The 22,500-nt window shown below is 48.0% G+C and overlaps 2 protein-coding genes across 2 annotated transcripts in view; one reads left to right on the top strand and one right to left on the bottom strand.

Annotated features, from left to right (window-relative positions):
• The window catches only part of alx4a (ALX homeobox 4a), a gene marked incomplete at both ends in the record, with an annotated part of 26,302 nt that extends 17,060 nt beyond the window's left edge, over window positions 1-9,242 (top strand). The window contains 2 exons of the mRNA XM_080529841.1: window positions 5,564-5,692; window positions 8,904-9,242. Of these exons, the coding sequence (XP_080385967.1) occupies window positions 5,564-5,692; window positions 8,904-9,242 (468 nt within the window). The remainder of the gene's footprint in view (window positions 1-5,563; window positions 5,693-8,903) is intronic.
• Window positions 9,243-16,900: 7,658 nt separating this feature from the next.
• Window positions 16,901-22,500, bottom strand: part of ext2 (exostosin glycosyltransferase 2) — a 36,176-nt gene continuing 30,576 nt past the window's right edge. Inside the window, exons 13-15 of the mRNA XM_080529830.1 lie at window positions 22,090-22,218; window positions 20,073-20,155; window positions 16,901-18,944 (exon numbers count right to left, since the gene is read on the bottom strand). Coding sequence (XP_080385956.1) covers window positions 18,806-18,944; window positions 20,073-20,155; window positions 22,090-22,218 — 351 coding nt within the window. The 3' untranslated portion in view covers window positions 16,901-18,805. The remainder of the gene's footprint in view (window positions 18,945-20,072; window positions 20,156-22,089; window positions 22,219-22,500) is intronic.

Here is a 22,500-nt window from a genome sequence, read left to right as displayed (position 1 = left end):
GTCTGGGTCTGTAACCGACACCTGAACTCCTGGACTCCTGACCCTGTGAACCAGCTCAGCTCTGCTAACCTACGGCACCAACCTAGAACCTTTCCGGTGACCTTCCTGCTGATTTGCATATAATCCTCCATGACAGACCAGACCGCTGCATTCCTGCACCGGTGGATGTAGACGATGTGACCTGCTCCAAGCACACACACACATACATACACACACACACACACACACACACACACACACACACACACACACACAGAGACACACAGACTCTCACACACACACACACACACACACACACACACACATAGAGACACACAGGCTCACACACACACACACACACACACACACACACACACACACACACATAGAGACACACACACACACACACACACATACAGAAACAGACACACACACACACGTGCACGCACACATACAGAGACAGACACGCACACACACAGACACACGCGCACACACACACACACACACACACACACACACACACACAGACAGACACAGACACAGACACACACACATGCTGCACACATACAGAGACAGACACACACACGTGCACGCACACACAGATACACAGACATAGAATCTCACACACACACACACACACACAGAAACAGACACACACACACACACACGCACACATACAGAGACAGACAGACACACACACACACGCACGCACACATACAGAGACAGACAAACACACACGCACACGCACACACACACACACACACACACACGTGCGTAGACAAAGTCGCCCGAAAGCCCCTGGATTCACTCTGTTTTTCTTTCATTAACATCCTGTCCAAGGAAGAATGCGTCCCTCCCGTGGTCTCCAGGGTAGGTGTGAAAACCTTCCCATGAGCCTCCAGCAGGTTGTGAGGTTAGCAGCAGTCAACATCTCCTCACCCAGAGGAAACACCCCACGATACACACACAACACAGAGGCCAATACCTGTACACACAAACATCACGGGCCAGTGAGTAAGAGCAGTTGTTGGAAGTTGAACTCTCTCTCTACTCCATGAAAGATATTGAGAGATGAGATCAGACAGGAATGAGGTTTTTACATGACATGTGCTTGGCTAGGTCTGGCGCAGTGGCCAGAAACCCTTCTTCTTCTCCTTCTCCTTCTTCTTCTTCTAGTGAGAGACAGGAAGTCCCTGAAGCCTGGGGGTTATAAATCACCCTGGAGCTCTGAAGGTACGCTGTTCCTCTCTGCGCTATCTAGAAGTCTGCCTCAGCTGGGCCTTTTTTACAGCCTGACTTCTCCCAGCGGCCCTCTTAAAGCACTCAAGTTAAAAAGATAAAAGACACGAGATGCCTCGTCAGTCAAAGACCAGGACTCTTCAGCTCCATATCCAGGTCACCTCGCAAAAAAAAAAAAAAAGCCCCTCACAGCTCATGAATTCAGCATCTAAGTGAACCCAACTGCCCCGACTAAAAAAGCACAACCACAGCTCTCAATACTGTTGGTTTTTTCAGTGTAGTGTTTTTTGCGAACGTCAATAGATTTCCCAATGAAATACTTGTTTGGGAGATAAAGCATGTGTATGCTATCTCAAGACACACAACTCAAAATGACAGTTGACAACAATAATAGATTGAGTAAAACTTATAAAGCACAAAGAGCTTAAATCAATTGTCTCCAAAGAGGCCTTTTATTAAGCAAATTCACATGAGCGCAGAGAGAAAAGAGCAGACCAATAAGCAAAAAGCCCCCAACGATGGATGGGACTCATATTTATAGAACTGTCCTTGGTCATGAGGTCACTATTCTTGGGAACCAATCATATTATACAAATCTGTGATTGCAAGTTATGTGAAGTTATGGGCCCTGTCCTCAGACAGAATTATTCACTGCGCCACAGATCTTGGCCCACCCCTTACAGGAAGGAAATGGGCCTTCCTTGAGTGCTAGATTCGCCAAACTGTAGAGAGACTTCAATGTCTCAGTATAAAATGATATAAAACTACAACACTAACAAGAAAACCGTCTAACAAACCCAGTAGGTGAAGCTTAAGCGAAGCGTGCGAGTACAATAGATTTCTAGATAGTAACTGAAAGTCCTTTTCTGCGGCCCGTTTAACGGGACAGAACAAGGAGGGCTTGTAAACCGGCCGGGCTATAAACGTTAGCCTGAGAGATGTTTGCTTTTTTTGTCTACTGGTTTCAAAGGGAGGAAGTCGGTTCAGCTTAGAGTCATATGCACTCCAGATACAGCCCTCGGATCACAGGTCAAGGGTTGCAAAAACATCACGTAGATCAGACTACCTCCCTCTGTCAGTACCCCAGTTCTCAGTTCTGGGGCTGGACCATAGTTTTGGACATAGGGAGTCCACCGAGAGGCCGATGGAAATGTAGTCACCAAATTGCAGCAAATCATTTAAACATTATTTAGTTAGAAGCTTTGCTCGAGTATCGGAGTGTTTACTCTCTCGGCTAAGACAACGGCCGTGGCAGTTGATTGTAAAAGGTACAAGGATTGTCAATGTGATTATCAACAATCGACAGGTCCGTTTAGTACCGTGCCCGTCTTAGCTCGGCAAGGCTATTGAAACAGCCCTGAGTGACAGTAGAGGTAGATTACCGATCCTCAAAGCTGGTCTTTGACTTCAAAGTGCATCTTTTACCCAAGCAGTTTGGCCTCGCTCTGCCCCCTCTGTATCTCTCGACCTCTGGAACATAAATAAAGCTTTATAGTAAGTCTCTAAGCTGCTTTAGCTGTCCATGTCTTTACCACTTACTGTCACAACCGACCAGGCACAATACAGAGATTATTTTTGCCCGCCCGCCTGCCTCTCTCTCTATACAGGAGTCCAACGAATACGGAACTCAAAACAAACAGTATTGGCCGGTTGATAGACGCTCATGTGGTCAATATGATTTGAGCTATGGATTGGAAGTTGATTCGTCTAACAAGACCCAATCTGTGTCTCGTGGAGAACTATTCTCCCTGTGGTTGAAGAAGGGATTCACTGGCAGATGAAAAGAGAGAGAGAGAGAGAGAGAGAAGGGGGGGGGGGGGTAGGGGGGTTGGGGGCGGGGGTGGATATGACAAAGCCAGGGGTTTAGGCGTCAGGAAATTAAACATAAAATGAAAACAAGCTCCAGTTTGAACATTCTCCCATCTCACTTTTCAATTTCCCAAAATTCCCTCCTCAGATGTATCGAGGGAGGAAGGGTGTGAGGAACTTAAGACGTAATAATTGAGAGACGAAAGACGATCATTTGAGGGACAGAATGAAAAAAGGGCAAAAATATTTAGCAATTCATATAGTGACACACTGCTATCCAACAGTGTACTGAACAGCATAAAAATGCTCTAACATCACATCACATATCTACACATCGCCCATATACTCATAGACTACGTACATCAGCCAAACCCAGTCCATAAAGCTTTCTAAACAGATGATGTGACGTTGAGGGACAGTGTTCTGCGCCTTGACATTAAGTGCAATCACAGCAAGGCCTCGTATCAGATTACCACTCTAAGATAGACCCGATGACGCTGTGTGTGTGGGGGAGGGAGGGAGGGAGGGGGGGGAGGGAGGGAGGGAGGGGGGGCGCCAGGCCTAAGCCCATCTGAGGCCGACTCTATTTAGATCACTTTCACCCTCTTTGATGGAAATTTTAAACACAATAATGCTTTCAATAAACAACACTTTTAGGCTCAGACGTCAGGGGTTATTACCGCACACTTTTGTCATGAGAAAATTGACCTATTCCTGTCAGAGAAACAAAGGAGAGGGGTGGGGGGGGGGGCGGGGGGCGGGGGCGAAGGGTCTGCAAACGTTTTGTTTTGAGAACTGAGGTGGAAGGAAGCCTCCTCTTCTTCTCCACGTTGTCTGTGTTAGAGGCCATCCTCCCTTCATCCTCCCATCCTCTCTTCTTCTTTTCTCTGATTGCCTAAGGAATTAGATGTACGGCTTTATGACTTCAGTTGGTTTTTAATTATCTCTCCGAATGTGTGTGTGTGTGTGTGTGTGTGCCTGTGTGTGTGCGTGTGTGTGTGTGTGTGTGTGTGCGTGTGTGTGCGTGCGTGTACTTGGTTAACATAGGGAAAATTGTACATAAATGGCTGTGTGTAAACCGCAAAACTGATTAACCACAGGCTCATCCTCCAGAACCAGGGTCAAGCTCCGTGACGGATCAAGATTGCAACACAAAGGAGGTTCCTTCTTTGAATAGGCCTCCATCCACTCCACTGAATCAATAAATAGATAGATTAATCTAGCAGGCAGAGAGAGAGAGAGAGAGAGAGATCACATGGAATGGAATTCTCTTGGCTGCTCCTCCGACTCTAAGCCTAAAGAGCAGTTTTAACTGCAGTGCCTTTTGACTTTTGATCCATTACCTTTCAGCACATATTGATGTCTTGCAGATTATCATAGTCCCTTGGCTGTGATCATCAGGATACTTTTTCCAATAAAATATTTATTAATGCTATTTGTATCTCTCAGAGAAAGCGTTCTCCTGAGATCTGGTGGAAAGTTATTATTCAAAGCTTCAGTCTTACAGGCTTACAGGGTTCTGGGCTATACCTCCTCCTTGTCTCCCCCTCCCTCCCTCTATCCCTCCATCCCTCCATCCCTCCATCCCTCCATCCCTACCTCCCGCTGCTGATGGTTCTGATAGGAGAGGAGCTCAGAGGAGGCCTTCACAGGGCCTGTCAGCTCCCCCATACGTCAAACTCCAGCCAGGTCTCAGGAAAAAAAACAAGCCGCACCGCTCACACACACACACACACACACACACACACACTCGCTCACACACACACACACATACATACACATACACACACACACTCGCTCAGACACACACACACACACATACGCTCGCTCACACACATGCACACACGTGCACTCACACACTCACTCACACACACACGCACACACACGCACACGCACACACACACACACACACACACACTCGCTCACACACACACACACACACACACACACACACACACACACACACACACACACACACACACACACAGGCCTTGCCAGAGCAAAGTCAGTCCCCCCCAGCTCAGCCACCCCCCCGTCCCCCCACACGGAGCCTCCGGGCCTGGGGGAAACATGGCAGGCGCTCCCCTCTCAGCAGACCTGGTTATCTGATGATCAGCACAAATATTGTCTTGTCATCAGATCAGATCTCTCTGGTGGAGGTTCATATGATGAGTTTTAGCGAGAGACCACATTTGGTGAGAATCTAAATATGTACATAGGGTGCTTTCGTAAATTCCCTCTGGAAATCTGATCGGCACTCATGGAACTCGGCCTCTTGCCCAATCAAATTACTTGACCACTCGATGACGTTGAACCCAGTGTGCGCCGCCTCCGGCGCTCTCAGAGCGAATTTAACGAACGCACCAATAGAGTACGTCTGTGGGAATCTCTAACACTTTTGAGCAAGAAGTTACCTTATTTAGGTATGGTAAAAATACTACAAACTACGACTGAATAATTTGTCAACGTGACTACATCTCCCGTGGATCTTTGCGACTCAGTCCTGACCTTTCACCCTGACCTTTCACCCCTGCAGGTGTGGTTCCAGAACCGGCGCGCCAAGTGGAGGAAGAGGGAGCGCTTCGGTCAGATGCAGCAGGTCCGGACGCACTTCTCTACCGCCTACGAACTGCCCCTCCTCACCCGCCCTGAGAACTATGCACAGGTACGTCTATATGACAACTATACACAGGTACGTCTATATGACAACTATGTACAGGTAGGTCTGAGAGAAGGGACCTCTGCACTGTAAGGATGCTGTGGAGGGACAAAAGACTTCAGGATTATATATATATAATCCCCCCCCACACACACATACACACACATAGACACACACACACACACACACACCACCGGAGGCTCTATCAGTTCCCCAGAGAGGGAGGTCAGCGTGGCTCCACTGACAGACCTGACACACCCTCACACTGACCCCCACAACACCCCCGCAACCCCCCCACAGCCCCCCAACATTTATTATTAATATGCAGGTCAAAAGGCAGGAAGAGAGAGAGAGGGGAAGAGAGAGAGTGTGTGTGGGTATGTGTGTCTGTGTGTGTGTGTCCGTGCATGCGTGTGTGTGTATGTGTGTCCGTGCATGCATGTGTGCGTGAGTGTGTGTGTGTGAGTGTGTGTGTGTGTGCGAGCGTGTGTGTGTGTGTGTGTGTGTGTGTGTGTGAGAGTAACATATGAAAGTGCGATGCTATGGAATGCAGCTCCGCTCACATCTGGTCTCTTCATGAGAGCCGGCAGCACCACAACCTGACCCTCCTCTCCTCCACCCCCACCCCCACCCCCACCCTCACATCCCCCTCCACCCCCACTATAAGCCCCCTGAGCGAGGCCCCTCTGTGGAGGAGGGTGACAGGGGCACGGACGTGGAGGCAGCCAGTCAAAGGTGTAGTGAGACTGAAGAGCAATGATGCATTTAAAGAAAAACATTAAATACATTTAAGTTATTTTTTTCTGAGTGGGGGCAGTCCCACTCATATTTTTTTCATTATATTGGACAGATACAGTGAAGACAGACAGGAAAGTAAGGGAGAGAGGGCATGTCAGCAGGGCATGGGCCGGATTCGAACCCATGCCGACATGGGCATATGTGTGCAATGTAGACCATGGTGCTAGATCCCTGGACCACCCCAGGCCATGGTGCTAGACCCCTGGACCACCCCAGGCCATGGTGCTAGACCACTGGACCACCCCAGGCCATGGTGCTAGACCACTGGACCACCCCAGGCCATGGTGCTAGACCACTGGACCACCCCAGGCCATGGTGCTAGACCACTGGACCACCCCAGGCCATGGTGCTAGACCCCTGGACCACCCCAGGCCATGGTGCTAGACCACTGGACCACCCCAGGCCATGGTGCTAGACCACTGGACCACCCCAGGCCATGGTGCTAGACCACTGGACCACCCCAGGCCATGGTGCTAGACCACTGGACCACCCCAGGCCATGGTGCTAGACCCCTGGACCACCCCAGGCCATGGTGCTAGACCACTGGACCACCCCAGACCATGGTGCTAGACCACTGGACCACCCCAGGCCATGGTGCTAGACCCCTGGACCACCCCAGGCCATGGTGCTAGACCACTGGACCACCCCAGGCCATGGTGCTAGACCACTGGACCACCCCAGGCCATGGTGCTAGACCACTGGACCACCCCAGGCCATGGTGCTAGACCACTGGACCACCCCAGGCCATGGTGCTAGACCACTGGACCACCCCAGGCCGTGGTGCTAGACCCCTGGACTACCACAGGCCATGGTGCTAGACCACTGGACCACCCCAGGCCATGGTGCTAGACCACTGGACCACCCCAGGCCATGGTGCTAGACCACTGGACCACCCCAGGCCATGGTGCTAGACCAGTGGACCACCCCAGGCCATGGTGCTAGACCACTGGACCACCCCAGGCCATGGTGCTAGACCACTGGACCACCCCAGGCCATGGTGCTAGACCACTGAACCACCCCAGGCCATGGTGCTAGACCACTGGACCACCCCAGGCCATGGTACTAGTACTAGACCACTGGACCACCCCAGGCCATGGTGCTAGACCACTGGACCACCCCAGGACCACCAATGGTGCCTTTTGAATGCTCATCCAGCACAGGCAAACAAAGCTACATCACATTAAGTTCACTAAGCAGTTTCAACATTAAAACGTGGATGTCCGTCTCCTGTAATATCCTAAATAGTATTTCATTCATGGCCCGGGCCTCCACGGTCCACTTGGAACTGATCAATCCTTGGAACCACGTTCAAGTGGACTTGGCAGATCCTTTAGGGTGGAATCCTGACTCCAGATCCGTGCACCTGGCTCAGAAATCTAATGCGTCGTTGTCGGGAAATCTGCGCAATTGTTTGACTTACACGCGCACTGATATCGAGTCGGGATTCCACCCTATGAGAACAGTGTTACGGCCTGGCTCTGGACCATAACAAAAAGGGACACACACACACCGTATTATGATCGAAATATTCAAGAATTTAATATAACTAAAGAAGTCGGCCAAACTGAACAATAATCCAATGGGGTATGATGATCAGTGTGTCAGTAGTGTAAGTGAGTGAATGCAGTGGAAAGTATGATGAGGAGGGTGTTGTACAGTAACCCTAAGATAACAAAACAAAAGCCGACAGAAATATAATGGTGCCGGTGGAGAGAACGGGAGAGCTGGTGGACTGGAGCGCCTTTTAAGCTCTACTCAGGAGACCCAGTCAGCTGCCCCTAATCATCCTGATTGGGCTCCAGCCCTGCCCAGCGGGTAGCCTACCTGCTTAGTTAGGAAATAAGGGTTACACAGACAGGGCCTGAGGGCCGCCACAAAACACAGAACTCTCTCCCCACAGTGATCCGCAAAGCCCCTTACCCTGGACACCTTCAAATCAGCCCTCGAAACCCATCTGTTCACCAAGGCCTTTGGCCCCTAGTTTAGTTGCTGTCGCTGTCTCTGTGTTTTGTCTGTCTGACTTTGTCATCTGTAAAGCGTCCTTGGGTTTGTGAAAGGTGCTATATAAAACCAAGATATTATTATTATTATTAACAGTGTGGGCCTACTATTTTCAGTAAGAGATGAATCCTCTGTCATGTTAAGTGACCTTGTCTCTCTCTCTCTCTCCCTCCCCCCCCTCTCTCTCCCTCTCTCTCTCTCCCCCCCCTCTCTCTCTCTCTCTCTCTCTATCCCTCTCTCTCTATCCCTCTCTCTCTCTCCCTCTCCCTCCCTCCCTCTCTCTCTCCCTCCCCCCCTCTCTCTCTCTCTCCCTCTCTCTCTCTCTCTCCGCCTCTCTCTCCCTCCCCCCCCCCTCTCTCTCTCTCCCCCCCCCCTCTCTCTCTCTCTCCCTCTCTCTCTCTCTCTCTCTCTCTCTCAGATCCAGAACCCTTCATGGATCGGCGGGGGCAGCGGTGCCTCTCCTGTGCCAGGCTGCGTGGTGCCCTGTGACCCTGTGACCTCCTGCATGACCCCTCACCCCCACGCCTCCAGCGGGGTCCCCGACTTCCTGGGCGTGCCGGGGGGCCCCGGGGGCCACATGGGACAGACGCACATGGGCAGCCTGTTCGGGGTACAGGGGGTCCACGGGGGCATGGGCACGGGCGTCGTCAACGGTTACGACCTCAACTCAATGGACCCCGACCGCAAGTCCTCCAGTATCGCCGCCTTGCGCATGAAGGCCAAGGAGCACAGCGCAGCCATCTCCTGGGCAACATGATGCCCACCCGCCCCCCCCATGGGAGCAGGGCAAGGAGGGGAGGAGGGGGGGTGGGGGTCCTCCGAGAGGGGGGGGGTCCTCCACCACCACCACGTCTGAACCGACCCCACCACAACAAACAAACGGAGAAAGAGAGGAAGAAAATCTGTTTAAACTATCACAACAGCAGCAGTAGTGACGATATCTAATATAACGATGAGAAAAAAAGCCATAATAAAAGCCATTGCAACAAGCCAAATTGCTGGTCAGCCAAGACCGCAGAAGGAGGAGACAAGAGAATTTTACGTGGCCTAAGAAATCTGGACATGGAGGACTCTGGCGGGAGACCAGCGATTAGCCACAGGGAACAGAGCAACTACAGTCAGTTAAGTGTGTGGTTGAGAAGAAGCGGGAAACTCACAGTAAAACGACTATCAGAGCCTATCTCCCAAAAGACCAATGGACTGGTGGCTTGTGGGAAACAACTTGTGGTGGTTAGAGTTTAATACACTAAACAAAAGAAACGGAAAAGAAAAAAAAAAGAGAAAGAAGCAGAATAGATTTGAACCAATCCCTGCACTTATTCACGAAATACAGGTAAAGCTGTTTGTACAGAGTTTGAGACGTGTGCGCTAATACACCTGCTGTTGAGTGTCAATATAGCTTTTTTTTTCTGTTCAGGTGCTGTTGTTTTTTGTTTTGTTTTTCTTCTTTTCTAGTATTTAAGATTTTAAGTGTGCGTTTTTTTCTTTTCATTCATTCATATCGACCGTGGTCTTGTCATAGAGTCCCTGACCCCCCTCACTGACTTAGAAACACATTGATCCATTGCTCCTTGTTCCCTTTCCACAGCTGACCTGATAGTCTACTACATTATATATCAGCATCTACATTCAGGTTTACAGGCAGAAGGGTGTCGATGTCTAGGATAGAACAGTCTAGAACAAAGCTGATCTGATCTCTGGTCTAACCAAACTCAAAGAACACAGGAGGGGAAAAATCTGTTTCTCGAAGAGGTCAGAGAAGGAATTTCGAATTCTGAAGAATTGCAAAGAGGGGACCTGACCCACTTCTGTCTTGCACGGTCAGCAGCACTAAACAAACGTAACATTAATAGTTTCCAACTATTTGAATATCGGAGAGAAAAGAGCCATGGTTTGTTTTAGTGTGGGGAGGGGGGGAGGGGTAGGTAGACGGAGGGCTCTACCTGTCCCGCTGGCCTGGCTCCTCTGATGGACCGTCTCTGGGCCTGGGGGGGGGGGGGTACGGAGGAGGAGGAAGTGCCGTGTGGGAGTGTGAGAGAGGGGGCGCAGCAGGGGGGGGGGGGGCCGGGGAGCGCCATCCACCATCCAGCCAGACAGGCTCACTTCTGTTTTTTTCCGGGAGGGAGAATTCAAAGTGGACATGCCATTTCCTCCCCCTGGCATTCCCTACACCTCACATTTCCACTCAGAGGTATTACAGGAAAGGTGCCCTACAGTAATGGCCGCCAGGAATAACACGGAAAGATGGAGGAGAGGCAGTGGAGATTACACCGACTGTGTTACTGAGGGAGGAATTATTATAATACACCACACTATACGCCTGTCAATGCCTGTCAATGTTCTCCACTGTTCCGTCCAAATTATGTCCTCACTTCCCATTCTGTCACACTTTGGCTTCAGGGTCTAACCAGTCGACAGCCACGTCAAAGTACTTTTGTTAGAAGTGTTAAGTTTCTCTCCACGCAGAAGAAGCCGCCAGTCAGTTTTATACAGGTCAAACCCTGGTCTCTCTCCACTTGGAGAGGACTTTTAAAGCAAGTCTCTGGTGACTGTTTGTTGAGGCAGAGGAGTGTCTGGCCACGCTTCGGTGTGGCTGCCGATTGATGGACTTGGGAAAAACTTTCCTCCGACTCCTCTTGCTCCCCCCCGTTTATTTTCTTCTAAGAGGATAGCCTTCTCCGAGCACTTAGCGGCTACGCTCCGTTCCAAAACCAACGTGGTACTCTACACGTCCCATACGATGTTAGAGGAACACGTGAACATCCTGACAGTGTGTAGAGCAGTGCTTCTCAAACCTCTCCTCGGGGACCCCCAGCCGCTCCACATTTGATCTGTTCCACCACAAGTGATTTGTACTTGATTACGGTAGTTGAATCAGGTGTGCTGGTGGTGGAACAGATCAAATATGTGGAGCGGCTGGGGGACCCCGAGGAGAGGTTTGAGAACCACTGGTGTCGAGGATGTGAAGAGGGGGAGAGAGGAGAGGAGAGAGGGCCTCGTATGTGAGAGAGGTGTCAGAGCGTTGGGCTGTGAGGAAGATGGGATAGCAGAGAGCTGTGAAACAGCTAAGCGTCTAGAAACGTATGTACCGTACATCAGGCTAGCCTAGTACATTACAGCCCAGTACATACTGTTACCAAGACGTTAGGGCTAGGTCACAGCAACATGATAAGAGAGTATGGCGATGGAGTATGTTGTTAGAATGTCCTCATCTTCCACAGGGGGCTAGACTCCTGATAGCTTTAAGGGGGGTGACTTGGGGTTGAGCGGGCCGAATTTAGAGCCCTTCTTCTTCATTAACTTCTTGGCACAGGGTTCGAGGACGCAGGACCATTTCAAGAAAAACCACCAGCATGCCAGGATGGAGATCCAATTCCTTCTTCCATGAACCCCCCTCCTCACACACAGACACCCCAGCAACAACCGGACCCCCCCCCCTCCCCCTCTGCCCCCCCTCTGTGCCTCAGTCGGTGGTTCATGGAACAATGCGGGGGGGTGTAAAGGGCACCCGTGCCTCCGTTCACCCCGTGTCACGATCGGGGGGAAGTGACAGGAATAGAAGGCGTGCTCCGGCCATATTATGCGCATTACGGGGCTTTCTGTTTTCACTGCGGTCGGATTTAGATCCAAGTCCAAACAAAAGCTTCAATACATCTGGTAACCCGATCCCCCCCCCCCTTACTACACCGTAGGCAGAGACACACCACCTCTACGCTCCTAATGTGAACCAGATACCCCCCCCCCCTCTCTACTGGGTACTGTAGCACTACCAGAACACTACTATTTATTAACCAGGCTTCAGAGCTGGTTATGAGCTGTCAGCATATCCAGAAAACAGTGGGGTCAAAACGACCCCTTCAGAGTATGAGCTGTCAGCATATCCAGAAAACAGTTTCCAAACGGAAAAGTCTCAGATTAAAGACGTTTTTTTTAAATGTGGCGTTTCAAGTCTAATGTACGTTATTGGTATGTCCACGTCGCTGACGACAAGGCCTGTGTGTGTCTCTCTCTCTCTCTCTCTCTTCGCTCGGAGGAGTTCCTCTCAAAACACGGAGCTAGGGGCCCCCTGTGGTCTCGTAGGCCTCGCTGAGGGGGTTGCTAAGGGGTTGCCGGGGAGGGCGCGAGGCCCTGAGCCCCGAAACGAAGCGGGGTTCGTGGCGTTCCCGGGTGTTCTGGGAAAAGGACAGTGCACACAGCTGCGCCCGGGGGGGTAAATGCAAAACAAACATGCCTCGCACATGCTTCCCCTCAGCTGTCATGGCTCCGCTTTCAAAAAGAAGCCCCCCCCCATCCCTCTCCCTCGCCTCTCTCTCCGCTCTCTCCTTCGGCCCGACTGCTGACCTGCCCCCCCCTCCCACCTCTCTCTCTCTCTCTCTCCGCCACAGAGGGTATCATCCTCTCATCCTCACCACAGCCAGGCAGGCTTTTCAATTAACACTGGGACATCTGTGGGCAGGGGGGGATTGTGGGATTGTGTGACAGGACAGACAGAGCCGCCTGTGCTCCAGCTACGTTGGCCTGTCTCTGTCTCTCTGACTAAGGCCCTGTCTCTCTGTCTCTGTCTCTGTCTCTCTGACTAAGGCCCTGTCTCTGTCTCTGTCTCTCTGACTAAGGCCCTGTCTCTCTCTGTCTCTCTCTCTCTGTCTCTGTCTCTCTGACTAAGGCCCTGTCTCTGTCTCTGTCTCTCTGACTAAGGCCCTGTCTCTCTCTGTCTCTCTGACTAAGTTTTTCTCTCTCTCTCTCTCTCTCTGTCTCTCTGACTAAGGTTCTCTCTCTCTCTCTCTCTGACTAAGGCTCTCTCTCTCTCTGTCTCTCTGACTAAGGCTCTCTCTCTCTCTCTCTCTGTCTCTCTGACTAAGGCTCTCTCTCTCTCTCTCTGTCTCTGTCTCTCTGACTAAGGCTCTCTCTCTCTCTCTCTCTCTCTGACTAAGGCTCTCTCTCTCTGTCTCTCTGACTAAGGCTCTCTCTCTCTCTGACTAAGGCTCTCTCTCTCTGTCTCTGTCTCTCTGACTAAGGCTCTCTGTCTCTCTGACTAAGGCTCTCTCTCTCTCTCTCTCTCTGTCTCTCTGACTAAGGCTCTCTCTCTCTGTCTCTCTGACTAAGGCTCTCTCTCTGTCTCTCTGACTAAGTATCTGTCTCTCTGGACAGGGCTGGACTGCACACATTACTGGAAGCTCAGGTCAACACAGAGTCCGCTTTGTTTACCAGTGTCATCTTGTTCTCTGAGACGTTGTCATTTCTTTATTTATAGACGTTTTTTTTCTTTCTCTTATCTGCGTTATCTACAGAGCTTGTTGATTATCAACGACAGATTGAAATGACAAAAGCAGGAAGCGCGTTGTTTCAGCCTGCAGAACAGCCAAAGTATCAAGCGAAGTTCTAAACAAACCACAGATTGATATGTACATATTCTCATCTACTCTAGTTAAGGTATATCAGAGCATATAGGACCTGTAAGATAAAAACTAAATGATCAGATGTTTAAAAAAGGACAGTATTGAGAAACTGATATGTTTATCAGCTCATGGAGCAGTCAGTCAGTGATGATGTCATCTTCCACACCATCCCCCCTTTAATTTCTAATACTACTGAAACAGGGCAATCAAAGTTAAATGATAATTGTTCTAATATAAAACTTTGTGTGTTGTTGTGTGTGCATGTATATTGTTTTGTTTTGTTGCTATGTAAATTGGACTGATTTACAATGTTAAAAGACCCTTGAAAACGTTACTAATTTGATATAAAGTATTCGTTTATCTTTGTGAGATTTCTTGTAAGTGATTTCTTGTAAGTGTGGAGTGTGTGTGTGTCTGTGTATGAGTGTAAGGGTGAGTGTGTGTGTGTCTGTGTATGAGTGTAAGGGTGAGTGTGTGTGTGTGTGTGTGATCTTTCTTGTATGGAGGAATGTTTTTGGATTGATTAAACAAACTGGTATATTATGGACAATTTCAAGGTTTCTGTAGCATTAAGCGATGTTGTACGCTGTTTTAAATAATGATGGTATGCTTTTACTTGTGTTCATGTTCTCATATATATTTTGTGTGGTTATTATAGTACAGTAAGTTATTGCACTTACATAATATTATAGAAATGGTTTTACTAGCATCAAGGGTGAAATGTGTTCGTTACATACTACACAGACTTATTTAAGAAAAACAGTCAAACTTGTAAAGATAAAAAAAAAAATCAAACACCACCCAAAGATACATAGATCATTTCAAGTGCAGCTGCTTCAATTGCCATGAGGTGGAATTAAACATTACCCTGCTAAATCTGACTTCCTGTGTTTCCTTCTAAATCTATTTAAACAAAAATAAATCACTTAGTGAAGGGGTGAGATCATACAACTCTACATTTATATTTTCTATACATTTGATGTCTATAGGCCAATGCACACGGCGTGCGATTTTGTCGCACCGCAAATTCGATTCCATTGTTTTGAATGAGACAATGCACACGATGCGATATTGTCGCACGACAACATTTGAATCTCAATTCACACCACCGAAGTCGGACCAGGCAGGCTGAGAATCGAATGTTGTCGTGCGACAAAATCGCACGCCGTGTACATTGGCCTTATGTCTACTGTACAACACAAGCCGTCCGAGACAAAGATGATGTCTGTATTGGGCACAGTAGGACCATTGCCACTGTTACTGTATGGTAGTGATAATAATAATAATAATAATAATAATAATAATAATAACTTTTTTATTTGTATAGCACTTTTCCTGCAAACGTTGCAGCTCAAAGTGTTTTAATCATTATATAATCATAATGTAATTATTTAGTCATTTAAAGGCAATATTAAAAAGATGGGTTTTTAGTCTTGACTTGAACATATTTGCTGTGGTTGCATCCCTAATGTAAACTGGCAGTGCATTCCACAATTTGGGTGCACAAAAAGAGAATAGAGCCTCACCAAATCTCTTCTTTTGTACATGTGGTACACAGAGAAAAGCAGCGTCAGAAGACCTGAGAGCTCTACTAGGCTGATATGCTAGCAAAAGGTCTGTGCCAGTAGGACCATTGCCACTGTTACTGTATGGTAGTGATGCTAGAATGACCCTGTCACTAGGTGAGGTTCTTTAACATACACACCATCATCTTGGCCAGGTTTTGGAGGGTTCTTAGTCCCCCATAAAGACAATAGATTTTGACTGCGTCCCCTAGCAATGCTAAAGACATCGCCCAGAATAGCTCGTAGAGCACACGCTTCACACTGTCCACCTCACAATGACAATACCGCCATTGTGTCACATCCCAAAAATGCCTCTGTATTGTTGTCTCTTTGAAGAGACATAAGCGCCGAAATGAGATCGCACAACCCACGGGAATGTCACGCTAATTGTCGACAAAAATACTAACAACAGTGGCCTTTTGAACCGTTGACATTGTACAGGGCGGATTAGGGAGCGTATCGTAGCAACAGGTGACAGCGGGCCAGTCTGAACAGTGGTGCTACAAACAGCCTGACTCTCTCTCTGTCACAAACAGCCTGACTCTCTCTGTCACAAACAGCCTGGCTCCTCTGTCACAAACAGCCTGGCTCTGTCACAAACAGCCTGACTCCTCTGTCACAAACAGCCAGACTCTCTCTGTCACAAACAGCCTGGCTCACAAACAGCCAGACTCTCTCTGTCACAAACAGCCTGACTCTCTCTGTCACAAACAGCCTGACTCTGTCACAAACAGCCTGACTCCTCTGTCACAAACAGCCTGACTCTGTCACAAACAGCCTGACTCTCTCTGTCACAAACAGCCTGACTCCTCTGTCACAAACAGCCTGACTCTCTCTGTCACAAACAGCCTGACTCCTCTGTCACAAACAGCCTGACTCCTCTGTCACAAACAGCCTGACTCCTCTGTCACAAACAGCCTGACTCCTCTGTCACAAACAGCCTGACTCTGTCACAAACAGCCTGGCTCTCTCTGTCACAAACAGCCTGACTCCTCTGTCACAAACAGCCTGACTCTGTCACAAACAGCCTGACTCTCTCTGTCACAAACAGCCTGACTCTGTCACAAACAGCCTGACTCTGTCACAAACAGCCTGACTCCTCTGTCACAAACAGCCTGACTCCTCTGTCACAAACAGCCTGGCTCTCACTGTCACAAACAGCCTGACTCCTCTGTCACAAACAGCCTGACTCTGTCACAAAGGGTCTGGTCAGAGCCACGGCCTCAGAATGGAGGACAGAGAGGAGGCCGCATATACAGTAGGGGGATTCTACTGTATGTACATACTCACACACGCACTCATGCACAAACGAACACACGCACAAACACACGCGAGAACGCGAGAACACATACACAGACACAGACACAGACAAAGACACACACACACGAACACACACAAAAACACATGAACACAACGCCATGAATCATGATGTTTATTTAGCATGTATTCAGACAGTTTTCTTACAAAGTCCTTATATTTTACAATATAACTGTTTTGAAACATCTTATTTATAACACACTACTCTTTATGAAAGTAAAAAACAAAACAAAAAGCAATATTGACATTTTCCAAAATGGTTTGACACTTGAAATGCTAGTACATAAACAATACTTTTGGGAGACAGAAAAAAAAATTAAGATTACAAAATAACAGAATACTTTTGGGCCATTGTACAACTAAAAAGACTACTTAATTTAGTTGTTACAGCAATAAAAATAACATTTTTAAAGGTTATTTGTTTCTGAGCGGGGCAGTCAAGGAGTAAGAGACGAGGGCATGTCAGCAGGGCATGGGGCCGGGTTTGAATCCATACCGACATGGGCATACGCGTGCACTGTAGACCGCGGGGCTAGACCACTGGACCACCCCAGGCCACGTTACAGCAATAATTTAAAGGTGATGTACATGTTTAAAAACATCTGGAAGAGAGGTTAGCAGTACAATCATATCCAGGACATACTCAAACATACTCCACCACTATGTATGATATGTCCTTTCTGCTGCTCACCACGCACCTTTGTAGCGCTCATATTAACCACATGAAATAAGTGGTGTTCTGAAATGACCAAATGACCTTTCGAAGCTCCCTCCAACACCAGAGCTTGTGTTTAAAATGCATACTCATAAAGACAAAGACAATAATAGAGTTAGTGTTAAATTACACAGGATATATTATCTCTACTGGTTCACACAAGCATGTAATGTACATCCCCCGCCACACACACACGGCTAGGGCTGTGAGGGTCACACACTGATCGTCGTCATACAAATAAAACATTTAATAAACGTCATACTATCATAACCGTTTTTTTATTACTTTGAATTTAGATTTGGAAATATTTTATTTTTATTTTCATATAGACATAATTTACCCAACAGCAGGAGTGTAAATCAATAATTATTAACAATTGCATTTTGACAGATTCCACCTGCGTTGTAATTAAACCAACACACTATACCTGCAAACAAGCTACTGTCAATTTGTGAGACACGTTTTTTGCCAAGGTTCATGGCAATTGATCGTCGCAGGTGACATGTTAGTCTCAGTATCGCTGCATACTCCAGTAACATGAGCATCATATGCTGAATTGTGGGTGTTGGACCATAATATCGATATTGCTAAAACACTGTGATCATCCTCTCTTCAACAGTGGCCTTTATCAGATCTATTTAAAAGACACCAATCTGCGGGGAGGGTCTGCCATAGACAGTCAGCCTATTTAAATATAAAAAGTTGTAACTGAACAGTTAGAAAGATTATTTGCGTGACCTCGATCCAAACCTCCGTGACCCTCACAGCCCCAGACATGGCGGCATCTCTCACCGTCTGCTACAGCGTCTGCAAGCACTGCTGGGAGTTATAGATATATACACTGATCCCAGACCAGCCAGAGAGCCCACGGGGCCTCCGGCTCAAACACAGCAGCAGTGGTCGGCAGGGGTTCCAGTCTCAATCCCTCAATCCATCTCTCCATCCATCCCTCCATCTCTCCATCCCTCCATCCATCCCTCCATCTCTCCATCTCTCCATCCATCCATCCATCCCTCCATCCATCAGTCACACCACAGTATCATCAGTCGGCTCTGACGAGACAGCCAGTGAAAACACCAGTCTCTCCTCCCCTTCATCAGTTCTCTTCAGGACAGTTCATGAACAGGTAGAGTTACTATACAGGTCGCCCAACCTCAACCCCACACACACCACACGCTCCGGAGATCGGCAATGATGTTCAGAGAGAGTTTTACACGACAGTGAGTAAAAATATCCTAAGAGGAAGAACAGTAGATGTGGTCCTGAACTAAAGGATACAGGGTCTATATGGATGGTCGAGGCCCTGTCCTGCGCCTGTCCCGCCCGCCTACAGACTGCCGATGTTGGGGAAGCTTTTGAGCTTCTCTGGGAAGTCGTCCTTGTAGAGGACGGGGTCAGCGCGGTGCTCCACCACCTTCAGGGGCATGGTGCCGAACACCGACGCAAACTTGTTGATGCACTCCGACCTGGTGAGGCAAAAGCACCTGGTTTACAATTCTGGGGTAATCAACAACATATAAAAACACACAAAAACACCACACACAAACGATGTGTGACACGTTCTTGTCTTTTGGTCCGCATGTCGGCAACCAATCAAAATGTTCTGAGTTGTCTTTTGAAACACATTGTTAAGAATCACAACACACACTCGCTAGTCAAGCCGAAATACTGCACCACAATGGATTGGGTTGAACGTATGGAAGGCCACGGTTATGTTCAAATATGTGACATGTTCTAGTCTTTTGGTACGCATATCGGCAACCGTTCAAAATGTTCAGACTTTTCTTTTGCAACACAGAACTACGTTTCAACGTTGTTGAGAATCACGACACAAACTCGCTAGTCAATCCAAAATACTGCAACGCAATGGATTCGGTGAGTAATCCCCACTGCTACCTAGGTAACTATAACACTACTTTACATTGTTAGCAGGCTCACAAAACAAGCTGTGTTAGTTGACCAGCGATCAGGTGTCATTGATTTTCAACAACGCGGAAATGTATTCACAAGTCAGAACATTACATCAGATCCCGATATGAGGACCAAAGCATTAGAACGTGTCACATATGTGACACAGCCCAATGAAAAGGGCTACCTGTAGGCGAAATCATTTTTCAGTCTTTTACATGTGCTTAAACTACAGATTGTAAGCTTTCAAATGATGCATCATACATTGAAATCGGAAACAAATTGAAGACGACATGAGTATTTGAAAGTTGCTACACCGGAAATCACTAAGCACAGAAAATCCCCATCAAAGATAATGAATCCCCATCAAACAACAAGAAACGAAGTCATTGTGTTATAGATTACACTTATTTAATGAACGTAAAACTGTTCGGAAAAATAACGAGTGGGTACTTCACATCTTCGAGTTGAATGTTAGCTAAAAAAACGAAAATCAAAAAAAAAAAAAAAAAAAAAATTAAAGACGAATTTGACGTCTTTCTCATTTCCGAGAGGTGTCCAGAAACACCAGGAGCAGTCACATATATGAACAGATAAGGTTCTCCCTCTGTGTGTATGTAGTATGTACAGATGTGACACATAAAGAAGTCACAGGCTAGCTAGGTGGTGAGGAGACAGTACGGTACCTCTCCACCATGTGAGTCTGGTCCAGGGACAGGCCGTCGATGGCCGTGCACTCTGGACACTTGAACTTCTTCCTGGGCGTCACCTGGATGAAGGGAAGCAGAAGGGGGGGGGGGCATTACTAGATTAGATTAGACTAGATTCAACTTTATTGTCATCACAGAGTACAAGTACTATACAACGAAATGCAATACATTATCTCTTAGTCTGAAATGATGGCCCTCTATGTACGTCAGTGACAAAGAAATACATACAAAAATAAATCATATCTCTGAGCCCATGCTGAAGAAAAAAAGCCTAAAAAAACTGTAGTAGTGTGGAAGTCACACTCCATTTGAACAAAAATGGAACAAAAAACAACAACAATAACCTGATATGAGTCCCTAAGTGTGGATGAGCAGTGCTGGGAGCTAAAGTGTCTGCTAGCTAAAGTGTCTGCTAGCTAAAGTGTCTGCTAGCTAAAGTGTCTGCTAGCTAAAGTGTCTGCTAGCTAAAGTGTCTGCTAGCTAAAGAGTGTGCTAGCTAAAGAGTGTGCTAGCTAAAGTCTCTGCTAGCTAAAGAGTCTGCTAGCTGAAGTGTCTCCTAGCTAAAGTGCTGTGTGTGCGCTGGCATGCCAGGGAGAAAAAGCTCTCCGCTCATTAAAGGAGTGATATATTGCCTTCTTCCGTCTTACGCTCCCCCCCCCCCCCCCCACACACACACACACCACCCCCTGCAGATATCCACGCGCTAGCCTCCAGACCAGGGTGGGGGAGGGGTGGATGTGTGGGATATGTGGGATGGATGGATGTGTGGGGGGCTAGTGGCAGGCAGGCGCAGGGAGGGTAGAATAGGGCTATGGCTTTGGTGGTAGGGTGTGTGAATGTGTGTGTGTGTGTGCATGTGTGTGTGTGCATGTGTGTGTGTGTGTGCGTGCGTGCGTGTGTGTGCGTGTGCGTGTCCGCGTGTGTGTGTGTTATGTGTGTGTGTGTGCGTGCGTGCCTATATGTGTGTGTGTGTGTGCGGCCGTGCATACGTGCGTGTGTGTGTGTACATGTGTGTGTATGTGTGTGCATCCGTGCGTGCGTGTGCGTGCATATATATGTGTGAGTGTGTGTGCGTGTGCGTGTGCGTGTGTGTGTGCGTGTGCGTGCGTGCGCGTGCATATATATGTGTGAGTGTGTGTGTGTGTGAGTGTGTGTGAGCCCTGGTGAGCCTAGGAAAACAGACTCTGAGGGGGAGTGGCCGTGAGTGACACCCAGATAAGAGGGGTTAAGGCTGGGCTCTAGAGCCCTCCGCACCTGGGCACGCTCACACAGCTAGGGAGGCGGTTGGGGGGGTGGTGGGGAGGTTTGGGGGGGTGGGCTGGGGGGGAGGTGAGAACTGATCAGAGACAGAGCACTGGGACTGTCAGAACTACTGCATTCTATACGGTTATGTTCCTCCTATACAGACATACAGTACCAGGCAAAAGTTTGGACACAGTTTCCCATTCAATTGCATGGGGGAAGTGCGTCCCAACCTTTTGACTGGTACTGTAGCTGAGAGTTGGCAGCAGCTTTCAGTCACGCTGCTGTGTGCTCCTGGAACAAACTCCCTGAAGAAAACAAACAGGCCCAAGCCCTACAAATATTTAAATCTAAGCTAAAAACCTTCATGTTTTGCAGCAGTTGATTGATCAAACACTTCTATCAATGTCTTTTATCCATAAACTATTGTCTTGTTGAATGTTTTATCTATTTACTTCTGATATTTGCTTTCATTCATTGTCATTTTTATTTTCCTACTATCCTCCTCTTGCTGTATTTTAATAACATGGGGCAGCTGTGGCGCAGGAGGTAGAGCCGGTGTCTAATGATCGCAAGTTCAGCAGATCAGCGGTTCAAACCCCGGCTGGCCACATGTCGAGGTGTCCTTGGGCAAGACACTGAACCCCAAATTGCTCCCAATGAGCGGACTGGCGCCTTGCATGGTAGCTTGGCCGCCATTGGTGTGTGAATGTGTGTGTGAATGTGTGTGTGAATGGGTGAATGAGCGTACCTTTATGGGGGCCTTGCCGGTGATGTTGGCCACCAGGAAGTTCATGGCGATGTCCTCACAGTTCATGTGGGCGTCCACCCAGTTCTTGATGTCTCCTGGCATCTTGTAGGAGTACAGGTAGTTGAAGTACTGAAGGAGGAGAGAAGACACTTAAATAAGTCACTCAGCGTCAGGATGAATCGACACGTCAGGACAATGTTTTTACTATAGACACTTAGCTTGACTGAGTGTATTTTTATCTTTTGTAGATTGTACATTTATTATGTCTGTATGTCTGTATTTTCTATGTTCAGGACCCCAGGAAGAGTAGAGGTACATCCGTGTGCTTCTAATAGAGATCCTTAAATAAAATCTAAATCAAAGTCTACAATCAGAGGGGTCGCTCTTTATCCTAGAGACATATACTGAAAT

The sequence above is a fragment of the Nansenia antarctica genome (assembly GCF_963989245.1).
Source record: "Nansenia antarctica genome assembly, chromosome: 4".
Taxonomy (NCBI): domain Eukaryota; kingdom Metazoa; phylum Chordata; class Actinopteri; order Argentiniformes; family Microstomatidae; genus Nansenia; species Nansenia antarctica.
Note: the sequence above shows the minus strand (reverse complement) of the source record. Positions and strands in the feature narration are given on the sequence as shown.